The 22,985-nt window shown below is 37.7% G+C and overlaps 1 protein-coding gene across 1 annotated transcript in view; it reads right to left on the bottom strand.

The window, feature by feature from the left end:
* The window catches only part of LOC125235192 (Down syndrome cell adhesion molecule-like protein Dscam2), a 169,285-nt gene that overhangs the window by 9,810 nt on the left and 136,490 nt on the right, over positions 1 to 22,985 (bottom strand). The window contains exons 14-26 of the mRNA XM_048141667.1: positions 20,107 to 20,226; positions 18,562 to 18,738; positions 15,261 to 15,405; positions 14,166 to 14,314; positions 12,614 to 12,779; positions 12,001 to 12,140; positions 11,429 to 11,581; positions 7,646 to 7,736; positions 7,472 to 7,554; positions 6,741 to 6,869; positions 6,306 to 6,458; positions 5,809 to 5,938; positions 5,223 to 5,404 (exon numbers count right to left, since the gene is read on the bottom strand). Coding sequence (XP_047997624.1) covers positions 5,223 to 5,404; positions 5,809 to 5,938; positions 6,306 to 6,458; positions 6,741 to 6,869; positions 7,472 to 7,554; positions 7,646 to 7,736; positions 11,429 to 11,581; positions 12,001 to 12,140; positions 12,614 to 12,779; positions 14,166 to 14,314; positions 15,261 to 15,405; positions 18,562 to 18,738; positions 20,107 to 20,226 — 1,818 coding nt within the window. The remainder of the gene's footprint in view (positions 1 to 5,222; positions 5,405 to 5,808; positions 5,939 to 6,305; positions 6,459 to 6,740; positions 6,870 to 7,471; positions 7,555 to 7,645; positions 7,737 to 11,428; positions 11,582 to 12,000; positions 12,141 to 12,613; positions 12,780 to 14,165; positions 14,315 to 15,260; positions 15,406 to 18,561; positions 18,739 to 20,106; positions 20,227 to 22,985) is intronic.

Raw genomic sequence — 22,985 nt, 5'->3', positions numbered from 1 at the left:
TATTATGTATAGAGGACACAGTTCAGATAAGAAAGCACATCAAATATTTTATATTTTATGTTGTGTAGGTAAATTACATATTTAATGATATTGAGATTCATATTATCTTTTTCTTCTATGACAATTTGATATGTTTTCTCTGAAGAAGAACGACGTATTATTAAGCAATAATATAATTTATTGAAATTGATTTCCATAGAGTACCTAGTCTGTTCATATTCTTTGATGAATACTTTTGCATGTTAAATTGTATGTTGTTATTTAATGCATGTTAATTATAAGATGTAATGTTTTGAAAAGAAGTTGCCCGCCGAGTTTCTTGCCGGTCCCATAGTGGATACCCCCCTCCCAACTGAGGGGGGACTGAAATCTTCTCGAGGCTGAGGCGTAGGGTTAGAGCCGGCGTAGCTTTATTTGACGTTCATATGCGCATTGTAATATGCCTACTTGAAAAATAAATATTTCATTTTCATTTTCATTTTCATTTTCATATTAACAGCATGATAATCCACCCAATAAGTTTGACCTTTATTTAATACTTTAATTTAATAATAAATTTACAATTTTTGCGTGGTTTGGTTTGGACCTTAGTGTCTTACATTTAGGAATCCATATGGCAAACCATGGAGCTGGGCCGAGAGTAGGTGATGAGCCGTGTCGCATGCTTTTTTATTCTGTTCTTCTATTACACGTTAACGTAAATGAGGAGGCACACTGACATTTTACCCCGCCAGGTGGCGCCTATGCAAGAATCTAGGCATGTCACTGTTATTCATATGTGAGAGAGAGAAAAAAAGATAATTTTCAGCTTCTCGCTCTCACGTCTCACGGACTAATAGGGTGGCGCCATCTGTCATATCCTTTGAGTGTTCCTCCTTATTACATGCCTGTTTCTACATAAGTAATATTTTAGGTAGATTAAAAACAGACGTTTCCCACCGATAATAAAGTCCAAAGTAATTAAAAAAAATACATATTTATTTTAGGCATGCGATTTGACAGTCGTCGAAAAGAGTATATACTTGTCAGTACATACATCTATCTCACGTTTTTCTCTTCTACCATTTGACAGATCTCCGTCATCTTGTGAAATGTATTCTTCCATTCTTCAGAATCGTTGAAGCAACGCTTGTTACAAACACGCGAAAGCTATGCAAAGTCTAATTTCGACCCATATGTCACGGCCAGGTATAGCCCCGGCGATTATCGTTAGACTTACAAGCCACAGGCCCCGTAGCCGAATGGCATTTCTCCGACGCCAAACGAAAGCGATACGCCGCTGGCTCTGTCGCGCCAATACGCAAGCGCGATAGAGATAGATATCTACTAGCGCTTCGTTTCGTGAGCGTTTCGTGAGCGATTGTGCCATTCGGCTAGCCACCCAGGTCACGAGTTCAAATCTCAGTCGTCGCATACGTAGATATTACAGCTTTTTAAATTAATTTTTTTAATTTTTTATTTATATTATAAGTCGATGAGTACAAGCTACTGCAATTACGTTAAATACAAGGACGCACAATTCATAACAAAAATATTTTAAAAATCTGGGTCTAAATTGCATTTATAACATTCTTGTTGATGCTAATAACGTTAACTTCTTATCTGCTTAGGGAAAAAATCGTTCATGCCATAACCAACTTAGTGTATAAAAACCTAAGTATCAAAATTGCAAATGGAACTGCGACACACTAAAACTCTTTATCAAAATACCTTTTGTCATAATATGCTCAAATGACTTATATGTCAAAATGAATTGCGAACGAGTATTGAATGAATGGAGCCGCTACCAATATATAATAAGTATGTAGGTATTAGATATTTCCAATTTGTTCCATAAATAGAAATACCTAAAAAAGGCCGCAATTTTACTTCTTCATTACATAAACTTTAAAAATAACCTAGCTACTGTATCATCTTTATCTTGGTCACTTGTACTCCGTTTATTACAATAAAAGTGTGTAAATTTCCTGAGATATCTTAAATATCTTGTTCTGAAATATCTTGTTGTCACAAAGAAAAATTTACAGGGCTTCCAAGAATCTCGAGCTGGAAGGATACAAATTAAAATATTTTCTATGAAAATAATTAAATTCGACAGCAGACAACCCAAAGGTTAATCGGATTTATTTATTATAGGCATTTGTTTTAAATTAAATACCAGTGGCTCTGATCTGATAGTGGGATAAATAAATAATAAATAAATAAATATTATAGGACATTCTTACACAGATTGACTGAGGCCCACGGTAAGCTCAAGAAGGCTTGTATTGTAGGTACTCAGACAACGATATATATAATATATAAATACTTATATACATAGAAAACATCCATGACTCAGGAACAAATAACTGTGCTCATCACACAAATAAATGCCCTTACCGGGATTCGAACCCGGGACCGCGGCGTAGCAGGCAGGGTCACTACCGACTGCGCCAGACCGGTCGTCGGTCGTCGGGATATTCTTTAAAATTTATTTTCAAAAGGAGATTTAATGTGAAATATAAAATACATAGCAAAAAGTATAGAAAGGACCTACGACTTTTCGACTTTTTATTTACACTACATACCGACCATACAACTGACTCTAATTAATCTTGGTTTTAAAAAGTGTAAAAAGTAGACCTAAGTGCGTTTTCACATTATCCGATCCGATATCGGATGTCGGACCGATATCCCATAGATTACAGGCGGAATCTTGGATTCTTCTATTGATATCCTTTCGACATCCGTTATCGGATCGGATAATGTGAAAACGGTCTCATAGCGACTCAATAGTTTTTGTTCCTTGACGGTCATTAATTTGAACGACTAACATTATTTATTTAAATCTATACAATTACAACGAGTATTATAATGTATAATGTTCATTTTGTAATGTAATCCAAAGAAATAACTTATAGAAATATATTCTACCCTTTTTGCTTGTTTTCTGATTACTATTTAGCCAATTTTTCATTGAGTCATACCATGGACTTTCAATAGGGACTGAGCTCATACTTTTTTTGCCATACTAAATTGAACTTTATCACCGGTGCAAAAAGGCGTTCTTATCAGACTAGTAAAAGTGTGTCCACATGTGAGGGTCAAAGTTGGGGCTGGTGTCCCTCTCGCACGTGTGACCAGTGTTAAAGAGATTACTATAGTAGTAGTATTTTTACCCGTATGATAACTAAGTTAACTTCTTAAATTATTTTTGTATTATATCGAGGCAAGGATATTAATACCTTGTAACGAATTGGTAAGTAATCATTATGAAGCCATAAAACCAAAGATTCTCGCAATTAAAAAAAAACTTTAATTCGGTATTAGTAGATTTGGTAACTTTGAATATTGACTGGTATCCCCAAATAATGACAGTGATGACGTCATTCAAATAATTTTGACAGTGGCAATAAGTGCTAGAGGGACACCAGCCCCAACTTTACCCTCTCATGTGGACACACTTTTTGGCCTAACAACTCAATCTAGCTTAATAATATATAAATCTATGAGTCATATCGGACAACTGTCACTGTACATTTGTAATCCTTGTTACAAGGGCATAACGTCTAGCGATGGTTAGCTAAGACAGAGTATTGCGGTTAGTAAGAACGATGTTGAACCTTAGGTTACCTTCAATCAATACTAATACTGAAAGACAATTTTTAAACTTATTGCATTACATGTGTCTAACAAAATTTCAATGAAATGGGTTGTAAATCTAATACAAAAAAATCAATATTTAAAAAGAGAGGATTGAAAAGGGTATAAAAGATAAAAAAATAATAACAAGAAAAAAAGATTTCCACTGCCGAGGATCGAACCCACGACGTCAGGTCAGGAGCGCGCCCATCGTCTTACGCTACTATAACTGAGCTATTTAAGCGATAGTAAAGGTGGCGAAATATATTATTATACCGCGATGTAATGAAAATACGAATGAATAACTAACTTTTGAAATAATGCAGAAAATGACATCGTCAATAGTAGAGTTTGTAGGTAAATGAAAAATATGAAAATACTTCTTTCAGTACAGGTTTTAGCGCTTCTTGGCGTGCATTTAAAGGTGGATTATTTTTTATTCTTCTTTATTTTGATCTTAACGAAAAGTCTGTTCCAACTTTTTTGCTGATATAATTTTTGCCCTGAATGTTATTCCGAGCTAGTAAAATATTGAACTTCCGTTTTGTTTTTAGGGTGGTTTCAGTAGAAATAGTGTTTCAACACATAATGTAGATACAAAACAACCATAACTTCACTTGTCCTTTTATTGCTTGTGTCATAACTAATTTAATTACTCCGCTTTTTACTACTACGAAGTATCATTCACAAAAATAGGTGGTTTCTTAATGTTTTATAAAGGTCATAAATTAAAGTAGTCGAATTTAAAACTAAAGTCCTGATACCGTTTTCGCCTGATTTTTAGTGAATTAAAATAAACTTTTTTTTATTATATTATACTTTGTGCTTAACTAAAAAAACTATACCAAATTACCAAACTTAATTTTTGGTGACATAAAAAGTACTGTTATAGAATTAAGTTATTTTCCCAGTAGTAGCAAGACCGGATAGCTCTTGGGGTATTTATTCTGCCTTAGTGCGTTTTCACATTATCCGATCCGATATCGGATGTCGGACCGCTATCCCATAAATTACAGGCGCCATCTTGGATTTTTTCTATTAAAATCCTTCCGACACCCGATATCGGATCGGATAATGTAAAACGCACTAAGGCAGAAGTAACGAATAATTTATGTGCATTTATTAATTACATGTATAACGAGAAAACAAGCGCCTGTTGATAGGCAAAACATACAAATGAGCAGTAAAATTTTTTGTTGTTGATTTGACCGATATCACGTGTGATTTAAATATTATTATTGGCAGTTTTATGAAGTACAGTTTAGGTACAGTTTATTGATATATGATCCAGAACATAGTTCCCACACGTTGGGGCGATACACGGCTATGCGCGCCAACCTGACGTCAGAATGACGTGTCTATGTAACTATCTATTTAATGCGTGATTGCTTGAGGTATAGTTTTCTTCGCTATAGGTACAGTTTAGTACAGTTTAGGTACAGTTATTTGGTGCAAATGTTGTGACGATTCAGACATCTCTCACGCCACGCCATCCTGACGGACACCAAAATTGGAACTAAAGGCATTCCTACAAGAAAAGATGTCTGAGCATAGACTCAGTAGTCGGCGACAAAGCTCTGATATGACGATGATTTACTTACCTTTTGACGAAAGTTCCGCATGCACCCTGTTGCTGGCCGCTCCTTCGCCTGCCACGGTATGAGCATTAACAAACACTTCATATTGCTTTCCAGTGGCTAACCCTGAGATTGGGAATGTCAGGTGCCGTGACAAGTTTGACTCTTGAGTCGCTTCCACTCGATAACTTTGTGGAGAACTCGTACTGAAATTAAAACAGTAATGATGGATTTAAAATGTATACTAGTTAACCTATCATACCTATATAGATCTTTGAATATACAAGGATTGTTGCAGCGATTGAATATTTCAGTTGTTAAGCATTCGTCATTTACATTTACTTCAGTTCAACCCAACTGTTGCCAAGAGTGTACAGTCAACCAATTGGAACCTTAGCCCACTGTAGGACTATGTCATAGTAACGTTATACATGAGATTGTAAGAAATCTTTTACTGCTTGTCATTGTGACGTGGTTGTAGAATGGCCTAGGGTTCCAATTGGTTGACTGTACCTACAGGGGGAAGCCACGGCTTTCCTTCTGCAGCTACATAATTTGGTAATACGTCTTATAAAATGCTTATCAATCTTATCATTCAATCAATACCAACCTGGAAACTGGTTTGACATGAACAGTGTAATGCGTGATCTCGCCGTTGGGATGTATCGGTCGCTTCCAGCTGATGAGAAGAGATGTCTGCGATGATACCAGAACTTTTATCTCTGGCGGAGGTCCCGGTACTGAAATATTTTAATAGCCTTTGTGCAATATGATATGTGTAACGTAAATATTTAAAATAAAATAAAATATAAAATAAATGATTTTCGAAGGGATCGAACTCATCGAACCATTGAAATAAACATGAGTAATCGTAGGTATCATACGAGTGTCAAAGTTTAATCACTGTAAGGTGTTTGACGGCCGAAAAATTGCTTGGCATCAGACAATCGCAAGTTAGCGAGCCCAAGCGTCATCACCCATCAGCGTGACATCAGTTCGCCACGGGAACATTACACCTGCCAGACTTGTAGGCGCGTTTGCCTCTTTGGTGCAAAGCTGGCTGATTGTATTGTAAACCATTGATTGATTGAATCATGTTAAACTTACCATCCTGAAGGGTAGTGCAAACGACAGGGTACGAAAACGGTCCCATGCCGTAGTTGGAGAACCCGGCCACTTTGATAGTGTAGTTGTTGTACTTCAAAAGCGCCTGCAGGTATATCTCGGTGTGAGGTGAAGTCATATTTTGCCAAGATCCGTCTGAAAATGTGCATCATGTTACCTAATATCATCAAAATTTTAAGTTGTTATTTTGTAGAAACTAAACTTGCGAGATGAGCTTTGGTAAAATCCGATGATTTTTATATCAAGAACATGTGCAACATGCATATCAAACAATTGAAGCTTATACAAGTATCCTAGAGTCGACGCTACTTAGCGTCCACGCGGGCGAGTCCGCCCCTCCGAACCGAACACCCCGAGCGTCCACTCATGCCTTAAACTTATAGAAGTTTTGAATGCCCCAAACGAATATAAACTAACCTTCAGTGGTATAATAGATGGAATATCCGATCAGAGAAGTGCCATGCGCAGAGATGGGCTGCCACGACACGCGTAGCGATGTGGACGACGCGCCGCGACACTCGACGCCGGATGGTGGCTGCTCAGGAGCTGGAATTGGAAGGTACTTTCATAAGCTTATTGAATAAAAATTACGAATTATTAGATTGAAGTAGTACATAACTAGTAACAATAATGTCTAATACATTCGAATAATTTTATAGTTATATTTCTTTAAATAATTACGTACAAAAGGACAAAAGTAAGTAATAATTTTCAACTTGCGTACAAATGTAAACGTAATAATTATCAACTCATCAAGAAGTCCAATTCACGCTACCAAGTACTTTTTGTCATATTATTTAGATACTAGCTTTTGCCCGCGGCTTCGCTCGCGTTAGAAAGAGATAAAATGTAGCCTATGTCACTCTCCATCCCTTCAACTATCTCCACTTAAAAAATAACGTCAATTCGTCGCTCCGTTTTGCCGTGAAAGACGGACAAACAAACAGACACACACACTTTCCCATTTAATAATATTAGTATGGAAGTATGGATGAAGCATGATCCTAGTATACGCGTTCAATGTCTTGTCAATGTGAGACCATTCCCCAATATGTATTGACCATGCCAAGCCAAATTACAAATCCGAAAAGTTTACAATTTGGAGCAAAACAGTGAACGTGTTGACAAGAAAGTAATTCAGTCCTTACCTCCTTCTCTTGTAGTTTGATAAACCGGCAACGAAAATGGCCCATTACCGGCAGAATTAAAAGCGCTCACTGAAACAGCATATCTGTGAATAACAAAATGAAGTAAGCAGTTGACAACACGCAGGATAATGCTCAAGACAGTCTTAAACTAACTGTCAGTATTATTTTTCTTACCTTGTATTTTTTAACAGGCCGCTTAACGTTGTTTCTTGTTTTCCTTTTCTCGACATCACCTTTAAAACTTTAGTTTGGGTGTCGTCTGTGCCTGAAGAACAAACAGTTTGTACACTTAGTAATAAATAATAATAATAATAAATAAATAAATATTACAGGACATTAATCGATGGAATCAGGCGTTACTTTGCGGAAATCCATGTTAATCGTAAACTAGAACTTTCCTTTGCTAATCCGCGAATAGATAACGTGCAAGTCAATCAGTGCTAACCTGTTATAATTACTTGCGTATTTTTTACATGCAATTAATTTTCCCACCCTCCCACCGCAAAAATAAAAATAAATACGCAAATAAATATAACAACCCACCACCAAATATACAAAACTCGACACGTGTTTCGCCTCTCTACGAGGCATCCTCAGGAGCTGATGTTGACGGTCCGAAGTCCCGCAACTGACTGATCGTCCCCAGAATGGTCGGCCATATTTATACTTTGTCCACCCCCCTACCAAGCAAGTTAGATGGAAAAATTCGTAATAACGGCGATGACGCAACATTCAACTGCTCATTAAGGATTAACCCCCTATTGTTGTACCTAATTATCTCCAACTGTTCTAGAACCCCCAAACGCAGCCCTTTCTCACATACATGTAAAACATCAAAAGAATGATTCTCTGATACAGTATGGTCACTCTCTATCAAATGCTTTGCAAAATTGGATCTCTCTGGATGGTTGTGCCTGTATGATGCCATATGCTCCTTATACCTAGTAGTGAAATTGCGGCCCGTTTGGCCCACGTACACTTTGTTACAAACATCACAGCTCAACTTATAAACCCCAGATTTTTTCCTTTCTCGATCCTATCTTTTCCGTTACAAAGCTTGGAGTGCAAAGTGTTATTTGTCCTAAAGGCCACAGGAATGCCGTTTGACTTCAAAATCTTATAAATGTCCTCTGACACTTTGCCAACATAAGTAATGCTCGCTTGACACCTCTTAACCGGTTCAGAAGGACGTGCCGCATACAACATATTGTTAACCATAACCATCCGCTTCTTTCTGATGATGCCATCAACGATTGATTTATCATAACCGTTCGAAACTGCCAAGTGGTAAATATTGTCCAATTCGGCTCGATAGTGTTCTTCAGAAAGAGGCACAGACAACATCCTATGCACATAACAGTGAAAAGCGGCCAACCTATGCTGCCAAGGGTGTGTAGAAGAAGCTGGTATAACTGTATCAGTATGTGTAGGCTTGCGGTAAATTTGAAATTGATGGCTATTATTAACTCTAGTAATGGTCAAATCTAGAAAATTCAATGACTTTTCTTGCTCTAGTTCCTTCTTAAACTTGATCTTTGGATGTTTACTATTAAGCCCAGTAACAAATTCATCCAGCAGGTCCATACTCCCCGTCCAACAAATAATCAAATCATCTACGTATCTGAAGTAATACAATATATTATCATTCCCTGCAATATGCTGGTTCTCAAAGTGGTCCATAAAGATATCCGCCATTAAAGGACTCAGTGGAGAACCCATGGCTAAACCATCACTTTGCAAATAATACTGTCCCCCGAATCTAACTATCTGCTATATGTATCTGCTGTATGTATCTGCTGTATGTATGATCTAACTGCTATATGTATGAAACATAATTATTTTAGATTCGGGGGACAGTATTATTTGCAAAGTGATGGTTTAGCCATGGGTTCTCCACTGAGTCCTTTAATGGCGGATATCTTTATGGACCACTTTGAGAACCAGCATATTGCAGGGAATGATAATATATTGTATTACTTCAGATACGTAGATGATTTGATTATTTGTTGGACGGGGAGTATGGACCTGCTGGATGAATTTGTTACTGGGCTTAATAGTAAACATCCAAAGATCAAGTTTAAGAAGGAACTAGAGCAAGAAAAGTCATTGAATTTTCTAGATTTGACCATTACTAGAGTTAATAATAGCCATCAATTTCAAATTTACCGCAAGCCTACACATACTGATACAGTTATACCAGCTTCTTCTACACACCCTTGGCAGCATAGGTTGGCCGCTTTTCACTGTTATGTGCATAGGATGTTGTCTGTGCCTCTTTCTGAAGAACACTATCGAGCCGAATTGGACAATATTTACCACTTGGCAGTTTCGAACGGTTATGATAAATCAATCGTTGATGGCATCATCAGAAAGAAGCGGATGGTTATGGTTAACAATATGTTGTATGCGGCACGTCCTTCTGAACCGGTTAAGAGGTGTCAAGCGAGCATTACTTATGTTGGCAAAGTGTCAGAGGACATTTATAAGATTTTGAAGTCAAACGGCATTCCTGTGGCCTTTAGGACAAATAACACTTTGCACTCCAAGCTTTGTAACGGAAAAGATAGGATCGAGAAAGGGAAAAAATCTGGGGTTTATAAGTTGAGCTGTGATGTTTGTAACAAAGTGTACGTGGGCCAAACGGGCCGCAATTTCACTACTAGGTATAAGGAGCATATGGCATCATACAGGCACAACCATCCAGAGAGATCCAATTTTGCAAAGCATTTGATAGAGAGTGACCATACTGTATCAGAGAATCATTCTTTTGATGTTTTACATGTATGTGAGAAAGGGCTGCGTTTGGGGGTTCTAGAACAGTTGGAGATAATTAGGTACAACAATAGGGGTTAATCCTTAATGAGCAGTTGAATGTTGCGTCATCGCCGTTATTACGAATTTTTCCATCTAACTTGCTTGGTAGGGGGTGGACAAAGTATAAATATGGCCGACCATTCTGGGGACGATCAGTCAGTTGCGGGACTTCGGACCGTCAACATCAGCTCCTGAGGATGCCTCGTAGAGAGGCGAAACACGTGTCGAGTTTTGTATATTTGGTGGTGGGTTGTTATATTTATTTGCGTATTTATTTTTATTTTTGCGGTGGGAGGGTGGGAAAATTAATTGCATGTAAAAAATACGCAAGTAATTATAACAGGTTAGCACTGATTGACTTGCACGTTATCTATTCGCGGATTAGCAAAGGAAAGTTCTAGTTTACGATTACAGGACATTCTTACACAGATTGACCGAGTCCCACGGTAAGCTCAAGAAGGCTTGTGTTGTGGGTACTCAAACAACGATATATATAATATACAAATACTTATATACATAGAAAACATCCATGACTCAGGAACAAATATTTGTGCTCATCACACAAATAAATGCCCTTACCGGGATTCGAACCCGGGACCGCGGCGTAGCAGGCAGGGTCACTACGCGCTAGGCCAGACCGGTCGGTAATGTTCATCGTTGCGTTATTATTACGTCCAAAGACATATGTAACTCCGTATAGACGGATAAAGTCTAAGAAAAAAACGTACCTCAAAGCCCTACAGAAAAAGGTACGTACGTACTAGATGGCGTTACACCTTTGGGGAACGCTCGGCTAGATGACGCTAATATTAATATTTGACATTCTAACACATATCAAGCTAACAATATCAGGCCAAATTGTCAAAACTGAGGTCCAAAAGTTTTAAGCTTGTGTCGAGAGATGGCAGTCTATGCACGTGTTTAAATATTTTACTTTGACAGGTAACTCTCTATAATACTCGATCCTCTTTGTTATGTCGGTAAGTACTTAAAAGGATTATCAACAAAAATAATTTCGATTTGTCCAGATATATACAAAATAAACGGTGAACATTTACATAGTTTATAACCTGTTATGTGTTGTATAAGTATTTATAATAGAAATATAAGAAAACCTAATTAGTTGTTATTCATGGTACTTACCAATGTCACCCCCGATCCTCGGCACCGCTTTGACATGGTATCCTTGCAGATGTCCATTATGACTGTCCCGAGGCGGCGGCAGCCAGGACACTATCAGCTCTCCGGGGTTATCCGTTGCCTGGACTTGCACTCCCAACGGGGTGGATGATGGAGCTGGTGACAATAATTAAGTTTCAGACTAAGGTACGAGCTTTTATAGAGAGCTTGTACAGTCCCAGTCATTAGTCAAGTGTAAAAATATGGGTGTGCCTGTACAAAAGGCTCAATATGTCCCATAACTCTTAATTCGTTGACATAAGTATCTAATAACTAACTGTACAGCTACTTCTCTTTCTACATGCAACGAATAAGGAGATTGTTAAGGAGAGAGAGATTGTTGGCCAGAGTTCCAATCGGCATATTTTGTTCCCACCATCAGAACAGCAGGATGGTACCGCTAACGCCATCGATTAGGTACCATCAATTCAATTAACATGGTACCTTGGTTCTAACAATCTTATATAATTAAACTTTTAGTTCTCTGTTACGTTGCATGACAAAATTAAATTCTTAAGAGATTATGAAAGAGACACCTTTCTGTTGCGTAGTAAAATGTGCAGGTTGCGTGAAAGGACTGAGGTCGACTTGGTTCCCCGAAGCCACTCGCACTCTGTAGTCCATGGCCGGCATCAAGTCTCGGAGCTCGATGCTCTGACGAATGTCGTTGTCTTGTCTGGAAAATGTTTTGTCATGTTATCAGCACACGCAGATAGACTGTGAGATGTAAAAACAAAAACTCGACATGGATTTACCGACGACCGATACGAGTATATCCCAGCGGGCGGCAAAACAATATTTTCTCGTGGCAAAATGGCGGGTCCTCCAGCATGCGCGGTTGGGGGAGAGTCCCATTCGAGCCATCTAACTTTTCAGCATTTTTGTATAATAAATAGGAGGTACTTTGTGTTATATTTGATTCAATCTTGTAGCTTCATATTAATAGCGGTCATCAAGACACAATAAACGCCCCAGACAGGCCCACTTATAACGACGATGGATGATCCTACCGTGAACCCCGTTCGACGTGTTGCCTCGCCTCTCTCTAACACCTGTTAATTCGTACTTCTGTAAGACAGGATGCAATGGCAACAAGACTAACGTGGTTCGCGGTAGGCCCTCTATCTTCCAGCGTGTTAATAAAAATACCTAGTAATATTGATGCTCTTAGCGGTATCCCAAAGCATGAAGTCATTTGTGGCGTATTGAACGTTGTAGTACTGGACATGGGAACTGATAGTATCGCGCCACGAGAGCTTTGCCGAGTCACTCGTCACGGAGTCCACTTGCAAGTCCAGTGGAGGGGTAGGAGGTTCTGAAAAATGTAAAACAAACATTATAAATACATAAAGAAAGAGTACGGTAACAGATAGCGGGGCAAATTAAAATGATTATATCGGAAATAAGCGGGCTCTTCATAAAGCTTAAGCCGGTGGCGGCGAAACCGATGTAGGCGTGAGAGTATGTGTTGGTTTCGAGATTAAGGTAAAGTTGCATCAACCACATTTGACAGACACATCATCGTCACGCAGCAGATATCTATGGAACTTCCCATGCAATAAATTTTAACGAACGCTTTAATGGTGACAGACGGTTTGATTGATGCAACCGGCCCTTAATTGAGACCCGTCAAAGGTTAGTAATATAAATCATTTTTAATCATATTTAATCTTTAATGTACACAAATACAGAAAAACTTGTAGTACAAAAGGCGGACTTAATGCCAAGCAGCATTCTCTACTTTTACCTTTAGGCAAAGCAGAGATATTGTGGGCGGTGCTACTACCATACCCATAACACTGTGTAAACATGCAATTTTACAAATATAATGTACAAACTAGCATTTGCCCGCGGCTTCGCTTGCGTTAAAAAGAGACAAAAAGTAGCCTATGTCACTATCCATCCCTTCAACTATCTCCATTTAAAAAATCACGTCGATTCGTCGATCCATTTTGCCGTGAAAGACGGACAAACAAACAGACACACAGTTTCCCATTTATAATACATATTAGTATGGATATACTTATACATCAACCTACATAAATAGATATTTAGGTACAAATATTCACATTAAATTTCACCTTTAGCAAAGACATATATAACTCCGTATATTAGACAGATAAAGTCTAAGAAAAGAACGTACCTCAGTACCATACAGAAAGAGGTACGGTGGCCTAGATGGCATTACACCTTTGGGGTACGCTCAGCTAGATGGCGCTAACATTAATATTTGACATTTTAAAACATATCAAGCTAAGAATATGGGCCAAATTGTCAAAACAGAGGTTCAAAAGTTTTAAGCCTGTGTCAAGAGATGGCAGTCTATGCACTGTGATTACACATTTTACTTCGACAGTACCTCTCTTTAATACTCGATCCTCTTTGCCTTTAGCTATAAGGCACCTAGTGTCAGTCTTTCATCCAATTTACATACATACATACATACAATCACGCCTGTTTCCCATATAGGGGTAGGCAGAGCACATGAAACTGCTAAAGTTACAGTGCCACTCTTGGCAAATAAGGGGTTGAAAGAAAACGAAACTGTGACATTGCAGTGACAGGTTGCCAGCCTCTCGCCTACGCCACAATTTACCCCATATCCCACAGTCGCCTTCTACGACATCCACGGGAAGAAAGGGGGTGGTGAAATTCTTAACCCGTCACCACACGGGAAATTCATTAGCTTTTTATTTCTCACCTAGTATCCTTAGATGTAGATTGTAAGCCGCTACTCCGTAGGGGTTACTAGCTCTGCACTCATAGTGCCCTCCGTCTCGGCTCTCCACGAAGCTGATGCTGATGATGCTTTTGATTCCGTTGTGGCTTTTGGTTTCAGATACCGATATTCTAGAATGAATTATGAACAATTATTCTAATGAAGTCAAATCCAGGACCGAGCTACGGCCATAGCGCTAGGGCGTAGTTGATAATATGGGTAATTTTATTAAATGCAATCGTGACTAGCGTTAAATAAATTAAGATGTATTAGGATGGAATGATTTTATTGGTATGATAGCTGCAGGAAATAGACTAAGGTTAAAATAGTAAACTACCACTCAATTGCAAATTTCCTCTTACACAAACTTTTGCACTTAAAATTTATAAACTTTCACCGGTGGACTTCTCACTTATAAACTATTTAACACTATTGTTCAACAGCGCCATCTGTGTTGTTTGAACGTCATTAATAGGCTTGAGCTTGAGGTGGATAGGATAGTGCAAAGGGGTAGCGTATGGTTGCATTGCAAGAGCGTTAGCTTGCCTTCGAAAGCATCCTTTCGACGGTGTTTATAACTTATTTGACAGATGGCGTTGGTGACATGTCTTGTGATTATTTAAAACATCTTATTTATACATGAAAATACTGTAGACTGTAGACGGTGAGTAGGGGTACAGGGTAGAACAGTAGCAGAAGAAAAAACACTAGTTTACGAATGAAAAAAACAATAGGTAGCGGTCGCGAGGGACAGCGTGCATGTGTGATAGTGGTCAGTTAGTAACTGATTCAGTCAGAGGTCAGTTAGGACATATCGCTCGCGCTCACCATACCAACAAATATATATTTATTTATATAAGGGCTACAACATAATACAGAATAGGTATGTAATTATGTATATATAAGTATTCGTTTAGGTAAGTATTCGTTTTTAAGTCTTTCTCCTAGGGTCTGTCGTCTACAAATAATAAACATATCTTTTTTAACTAACATAACTAACCACGGATCAAGAGCGACATATGTATTGAGATATAATCTTATCAGTAACAGTTTGGTACAAAATATAGGCATAGGCACCTGGAAGAAGTGAAGTCTATGGGGTTTCCGTTGAGGCTCCATTTGACCCGAATGGGGTTGTCGCCCAGAGGACGACACGTCAGGGTCACCGGCAGGCCCACCTTAGTTGTCACATTGGAGCCCATTGACTCAAAGTGCACTGGTTCTGGAAATCAAGTACGACAAGTACCATTACAGAAATTAACATGGTAGCTCTCTATCATAATTGTCTACGTGGAGATTATGTGGTATGGAGTTAGATCAAAGTCTACAGAAAAATACGAGAAATTTTGTTTGCTTCGCTCGGTTAAAAACTCTTATAAATACAAAAAAAAACTTTATTTCTGGCCGGGATTAGAATCCCTGATACCTGCGATGTGCTTGCGAACATAAGACCGACCTCTTACGACTGAGCCGAGCGGTCGGCGAAATTAACGACCATATTTTGCGTTTACTAACGCGAAAGAAAAATGCATCAAAACTTGAAAATTCCCGTTTTCCGGGATCTAAGAGCTAAATCGATTATTCACCCCCTAAAACCCCCGCATAACAAATTTTAGCGAAATCTGAAATTTGTTATGTGGGGGTTATATACACCGTGTTTCACTTAACACTAAAAGCCTGAAAACCGTTTAGAAGTAGAATCGATTGAGCTATATCTTGATGGGGGTAATATTTTTATTTAAATAGTAGTATGATTAGTTATTTTTTACGTGCCTATTCTATTGTATTCGTAATACAACATTGTGTACATCGCATTGCTAGAGGTTGTTTACCTTTTTCAGTATTTAGGGGTATTAATACTGGCTGGTTACTTGGGCGATTATTTTTTCCGCTACGTGTTTGACGTTGTTTGTCAGTTTAATCTTAATGTTTATCATAAGTCATAACAAATTGAACTCGTACCTAATTACAACCTTGTCATTCTGAGTATTTGGTTTAAATTTGCTTACTGCGATTACCTGTCCAATTTGAAGTTTACTGTGACAAAGCTTTAAATATAATATAATATATAATAAATCATTTATTTCGAGCAAGTTACACTCATAATATTTAAAGTGTTTTACAATGACATCTTAGCTGTCTATTGGTAAACCTTATATCGTTGCAGTAAGGTACACAAATAAATAGTTTTATGGTTTATGATGGTAGTTAGCAATTATTTTATTGAGTGTAGAGCTAAAAGTCAAGTAGAGCTGTACAGAAATCTAAAAATTCAATTTAAAAAAAAAGTAACCATCAGATTAAAAGATGAATAAGGTCAGTGCGGGCAAGACCGGCATAGTTTATTTGAAATAAGGTTTGAGTGGATAAAACTCTATAATTAATGTAGTCTGGCGTAATGCGCATGGTCCTATGAGATAGCAAACATTATATTTTACAAAGCTTTTATAATATTTTGGTGAAATAAGGTACTTTTAAGTCATAAAAATCACATTTTATAAGGCTCGGCGGGTTGACCGTCCTCCCTCGATGAGTACAGAAAGACCGTCTAGTGCTTGTTGTCGCGTAATTTCATATGAGACTAGGTTCCAAAATCATGATCATTGTTATTTTACGTAATAAGATGGCAGAATGTGCTAGATAATTAATAAAATAATTTTAAAATATTGAACATATAAGCATTTTTCTATTTATAAGGCAAGACCGGCATAAGTCCCGTAGATGGGGTTCATAACCTTTTGTTTTCAGGTCCAGATATTGCATAATACTGTTTTTCCAACGAACACCTGCGATACAATTTAGTCACGATATTACAGGCTCATATAAATCCAACTATGTACTTATCTGTTTTTGAAACTTTTTTATTAAGAAAAGGTAATAGGATATTAATATATGTGAATTGGTTTGGTAACATTCTTTAGCAATGCTTGGTTTTTCTATAGTTACTACCAGAGTTACCACCTACCTGAGCTACCACCCCCGAAAACATATTGACGACACCCATGACGACTTTTTGTCAAAGTGACAGCCAGTAATGTCAATTAACGGTCGGGTAGCCGTAAAATAGTCGGTCAAAAGTGTCAAAACCGTTTTAAAGGGTACCCATACGGTCCCTGTTGGGTAATGCTGATTATAAAGATGACCAACTGGAAACCCCACTCTCTTTTGAAATATTTGTCGCCCCATGTTGCACAATCTAAATATACTTAAACAAAAATAATAAAAAACGGTTAGATTCTACCAACTTAAATATGATGATGAATAATGCAGTGTAGGCTTATTTCTGTTCACCTCTTATCATTAAGAAATAAAATAAAAAAATAAATAAATAAAATCATTCTTCACAACCATGTCACATATATTTTATTTTTACTTAATACTTTCGAATGATTTTAGTAACACCATACGAATCATTATCAAAACTGTATTTCGAAGTTACAATCACAAACAGTACAACTATCATAAGCCAAAAACTTACCTATATATTGATATTGTTTACACTCGACTTATTTCCAATAAAGCCTAAAAAAGGTTGGCCACTCCTTATGAAACTAGAAATTGAGCGCGTTTTGAGTAAAATAATAGTACTAGTTAGAAATAACGGTTATTAAATGACTGCGTTACATACATGATACACAAATATTCCGACTGCTTCTATTTTATTTTATTTTTTTGCGGAACCGTGTTGAACTCGATGTTCGAGTTCGAAACGAGAAACAAGTTTATTGTTAACTAGTGTTCGTCCTAGGGATATGCATTGAAGACCAATGGATTAAGGATGAAAAACTGCTATACCTCCAGAGGTCAGAGGTGTGAGAAGCGTAGATATATAAACAAAAAAGTTATAGTCAATAGACGGTCTTTCCGGGTAGACGGTCTTCACCACACTGACCTTACTCTAGATGAGTTTAAAAAAATAAAAATCTTTTGGGGTGTCTGAGGTTTTGACTGATACCGGAAACACGTTGTATATAAATAATTATATAAATAAATATACAAAAATTGCTCGTTTAAAGGTATACGATTGGCAAACTGGTGAACTATCGATCCCTTTAAACAGTCTGTATGTGCGAATGTGTCTCGCAATGAAGCTGTACAGAGTGTTTGGTAGATGGATGGACCTATACGTAACTTTCCCCGACGACGCCGTTTTCGTTACGCCTTCGTACGCCAGAGACACTACTTCGCTAAAAGGGAAAGAAGACACCATAGCAAAACGTCGCAATCGGTTGCAAGCTTTCCTTATCAGCTATATGGAATATGTCGCTCTCGCATAGGTCTCTTAATTCATCAAAAACGATGTCTCTCGGACATTGCACCATAAATCGTCTGAAATAGACGCTAAGGCCAGTAGTATTAGTCTTTAAAATATACTTACTATTGACTGTGATCCACAGGTTTTTGTTCAAACTTTCCCCGACGCCGTTTTCGACGTTGCAAGAATACACGCCCTCGTCCGCCAGTGACACAACTTCGATGACAAGGGTGCCGTTGGGATAGCTCATGATGCCCCCGCCAGCGAGGTCGAGGACGGGCCTCCAAATACCAAGTGTGGCTGTAACGTATTTAGAGGAATATTATTAAATTATTCAAATATTTTACACAGTGTATCAAACAATGAAGTTGAACATCTTACAACCAACAATACGAGTATTTAATCTAAAGAGCTTTGCTCGGAATATATAATAAAGATCAAAATGCTCGCTATCATATCGCAAATTATCTAGATTGATTTTTATCATACAGAACATAGAAATTGTTAGAGCCGTTTCAAGATGCCTGAAATTCCCTAATCACATTTAGGACAAAGTAATACAATAACTAGGATAGGATGTAAATTACTTTACATAATACAACTTAAGATGATGCCTTATAAATTTCATTTTAACTATAGCCACGAGTAAGTAAACATGAAACCATTAGGTATCTAATATGATCAGAAATGTATATTCTATGCTGAAGGAAGCCAACGATATCAGCTAGCTCGGTCACGTGGTGAGGCCTTATAGTATCTCGTCGGTGTGTCCTATTCGCACTTACAAATAGTATTTACCTATATTTTACTAGCTTTTGCCCGCGGCTTCGCATTAGAAAGAGACAAAAAGTAGGTAGCCTATATCACTCTCCATCCCTTCAACTCTCCACTTAAAAAATAACGATAATTTGCCGTGAAAGGGGGGAAAACAAACAGACACAAACACAATTTCCCATTTATAATAATATTAGTATGTAGTGATGTACAAGTTGCGGAAACTTTCCAAAAAAATCTTAAATTTCATGAAAAATTCACGAAACTTTCACGAAAAATAAAGGAATATTAAATTTATGAAATGGAACGTTTCCAGCCATACAATTGTTCATACAAAGTATTGAAAGTTTCCGAAGTTTTCCGATGTGAAAATTTCAGAATTTTGGAAACTATTCGTCGTCACATCAGTATTAGTATGGATTAAGTGTTTGTTTTAATCCATGGGCAACCCTATATTCGGAATATCTGACAAGGCGTAGAATAATAACAACCGTAGTGCCACAGTATGTAGTGCGGTGCAATATAAAGTTGTTTGCTCGCGTGCGGATTATTTGCTAATTTAATAAGAATTATGTAAGGTAGGTGTAAGGTAATTAGGTAGGTATAAGGGCGGCATTTCGTAACATCAAAGCTGTGAGCCTTCTGTACAGTCAACCAATTGGAACCCTAGGCCACTATAGAACTATGTCATGGTGACGTTATAAATCAGATTGTAAGAAATCTCTTACGCTTGTCATTTTGACATGGTTGTAGAGTGGCCTAGGGTTCCAATTGGTTGACTGTACATACTTGTACTATTATAATATAATCTGTTGAGGTTGGCTTTATTATCACATTAATGTGCTAATCCCGCACGGATTATTATGTACCTAACTGTTAACCTAGAATACTAACCGTCTCTCTTCATCCAGTGTATCTGCGGAGTAGGGTAACCGTTGGCGTTGCAGTACACCACTCCTCTCTGCCCGAGCAGAAGGGACGAGTTGGTAGGCTCGTCTATCCACTTTGGGGCCACTGAAATGTTTGAAAATATATTAGCAGTAATAAATATGCAGTAGACTTCATTCGTGAAGCGTTAATTTACCCCGTAGGCTTTGTTCAAGGCGTAAGAAGATGATGATTTTTTTTTTAATTTTTCGTTTAAGGGGTTTTGGTTGCAATGCCGCGGTAAATTGTAACATTAATACGCCATATAGTGCTTATTTTAAATTTTCAGCCCATGCTGCTTTTGAAACGGCTAGAAAATACATAAATAATTATAATTTATTGTACTTATGTAATATTTTTTAAATAAAATTTAGGCGGGCAATTTGCCCGATCACTGCTTATAATGATAAAACTGCCTCTTGTTATCAGCCACTAACTGTATTTAGCACAGATGGTGCTTTTTCCGCACTTGTATCGTAATGTACTATTATTCTCTACGAATAATTAACAGTATTAACATTCTCACTAATTTACCTACAACAAAACAATCTTGATCAATTAATGTAATTTAATATTAGTACACTGATTAATCGCGAAACTGCCGTTCTACTTAATTAGGAAACTTGTTTACAAGTTTAGTTATTTACGATGAAGACGAATAATGAGCGGGGATGTTGGACTAAAATAGGTGCTTACTATAATCAAAGAGCATGCATAGACAGCCATCCCTCGACACAAGCTTAAAACTTTTGAACCTCAGTTTTGACAATTTGGCCCATATTCTTAGCTTGATATTTGTCAAAATGTCAAATATTAATGTAAAAGTATCGCCATCTAAGTCACCGTACCTTTTTCTGTATGGTTTTGGGATACATTTTTTTTCTTAGACTTTATCTATCTTTACGGAGTTACATATGTCTTTGCTATAATATACATAATAGTACATATTACCTGACCGGAAATATATGATTATTGTTAGGAGGGTGCTGTTATTCTTATGTATGGGGTGACAGTTCGGTTTAGTAAAGAAAATAGTTCTAGAATGAAATTCCGCAACATGGCGCGTAGTCATATAGGTATATCTGTAGGCCTAGCACATGATGGCCGCGGGAGTATGTCGCCGCGAGATAGACTACCCGTCCTTATGTCATTAATACAGTTAGAAGAAGACATGGCATCTATCTCGCGGCGACATACTCCCGCGGCCATCATGTGCTAGGCCTACTGGTCAGGGTGCGTAGCCGAATGGCACAAACTCTCACAAAACGGTCATGAAACGAAACGCTAGATGATATCTATCTCTATCGGTCTTGCGTATTGGCGCGACAGAGCCAAACTATCTTTCGCGGCGTTCAGTTTTCGTTTCGCGTCGGAGAAATGCCAATCGGGTACGGGGCCTGGTTTTATTAACTGACAGGGCCCGGAATTATGCTAAGGTTTACTCGGCTAATTCCGAAATTCGGGATATTCCGAAAATTACTAATATCTACTAAACGCGGCTATATAATTTGCTCTGGCAACGCACCCTATGACGTTCAAGTATCTCCCTCCCAGCGTAAGTTGGCTCGAGACGCTAGCGGCGAAACTACGCTTGTGGCGCATCAGATTAGTGAGCGAGTGAAAAATTCCCGCTTTTTGTCATTCGGAATTAGACGACCATCGCTAACTCTGTACTTTGTATTGGTGAGTCAAATGAATTGACTGCCTTTGTGTTTGAGAGATTTTCGTTTTTTAGCCATTTTAAATCGGCCTATATTGACCGGGATATAGACCGTGATTACCTTTTTGATTTTTGTCGAGCTCCCGATATTTCGACGCAGTTGCATGCATCATGATCACGGAAAACTGACGAAGGCGGGTGGATGTTATGTCTATATCCCGGTCAATATAAGTCTAATGAAAATAACCGTGAATCATTCAAAACTCTTATTTTAAATCGGCTTAAACTATTCTAGCTTGAATTTTATTACATTTTCAGATTTACCCGAAGTGGGGAATTCCGTGTCACAAAGTGTACCGGAATTACCCGACCTTGTTTTCTCTAAGTAATAGCCAGTGGTTCTCAAACAAACAAAATTAAGTTCTTTTGTTATTCGAATATAACGATTCTAAAATATGTACATTTGCCTTCAGGTCCGTTCGGTGAATTTCAACGAAGCACGTGTGTCATCAACATGGATTGATAAAGGCCTAGGAGGTCTTCCACCTAAGTTTATGTGCATTACTTGCGTTTTTTTAAAGGTTAAAGACTAAGCCTTTAATATGTGGATTTTTATTAAGTAGGTACATTATCATAAGGCGACCCCTTGGAAACTATTGATGGTGGATATAAATGTGTCATTAAAGTTTGAGTACCACAGATTCCTGATCGGGTAAATCCGAAATAAAAGCTTTACAAACACATGTATAAGTACTCCTATACGCCAAATAGAGTAAAAAGAGGCGGGAGGGTAATTTAAATCAAAAAAGTAATATGTTTCTTATGCAACATACACAAAACTCGTTTTCAAGTGTATTCGGATTTACCCGAACCAATTCGGAATTGCACCTTTGCAATGAAAAAACAAACTAGATTTGAAATGAGCTAGATTTTAAAAATCTTACATTATTTATGAAAAATTCTGTAATCCATTGTTAGGCTATTTCATCTAGTAAGTGTGTTATTCACTATTTCCGTCTAAAAACTTTGCTATACTGACTGGTTCATGGAAACACATACACCTTATCAACTAGTGCAAAAATCATTCGGAAATACCCTAGTGCACCTTATTTAGGAAAAAAATATCTGTTTCGAAAAAAAATGTTTTTTTTAAAACCCTGCAGTGGTTAGCCCCGGACCCCAGAAA

The sequence above is a fragment of the Leguminivora glycinivorella genome, chromosome 2, assembly GCF_023078275.1.
Source record: "Leguminivora glycinivorella isolate SPB_JAAS2020 chromosome 2, LegGlyc_1.1, whole genome shotgun sequence".
Classification (NCBI taxonomy): domain Eukaryota; kingdom Metazoa; phylum Arthropoda; class Insecta; order Lepidoptera; family Tortricidae; genus Leguminivora; species Leguminivora glycinivorella.
The sequence above is the reverse complement of the archived record's forward strand: the minus strand, read 5'-3'. Positions and strand labels throughout refer to the sequence as shown.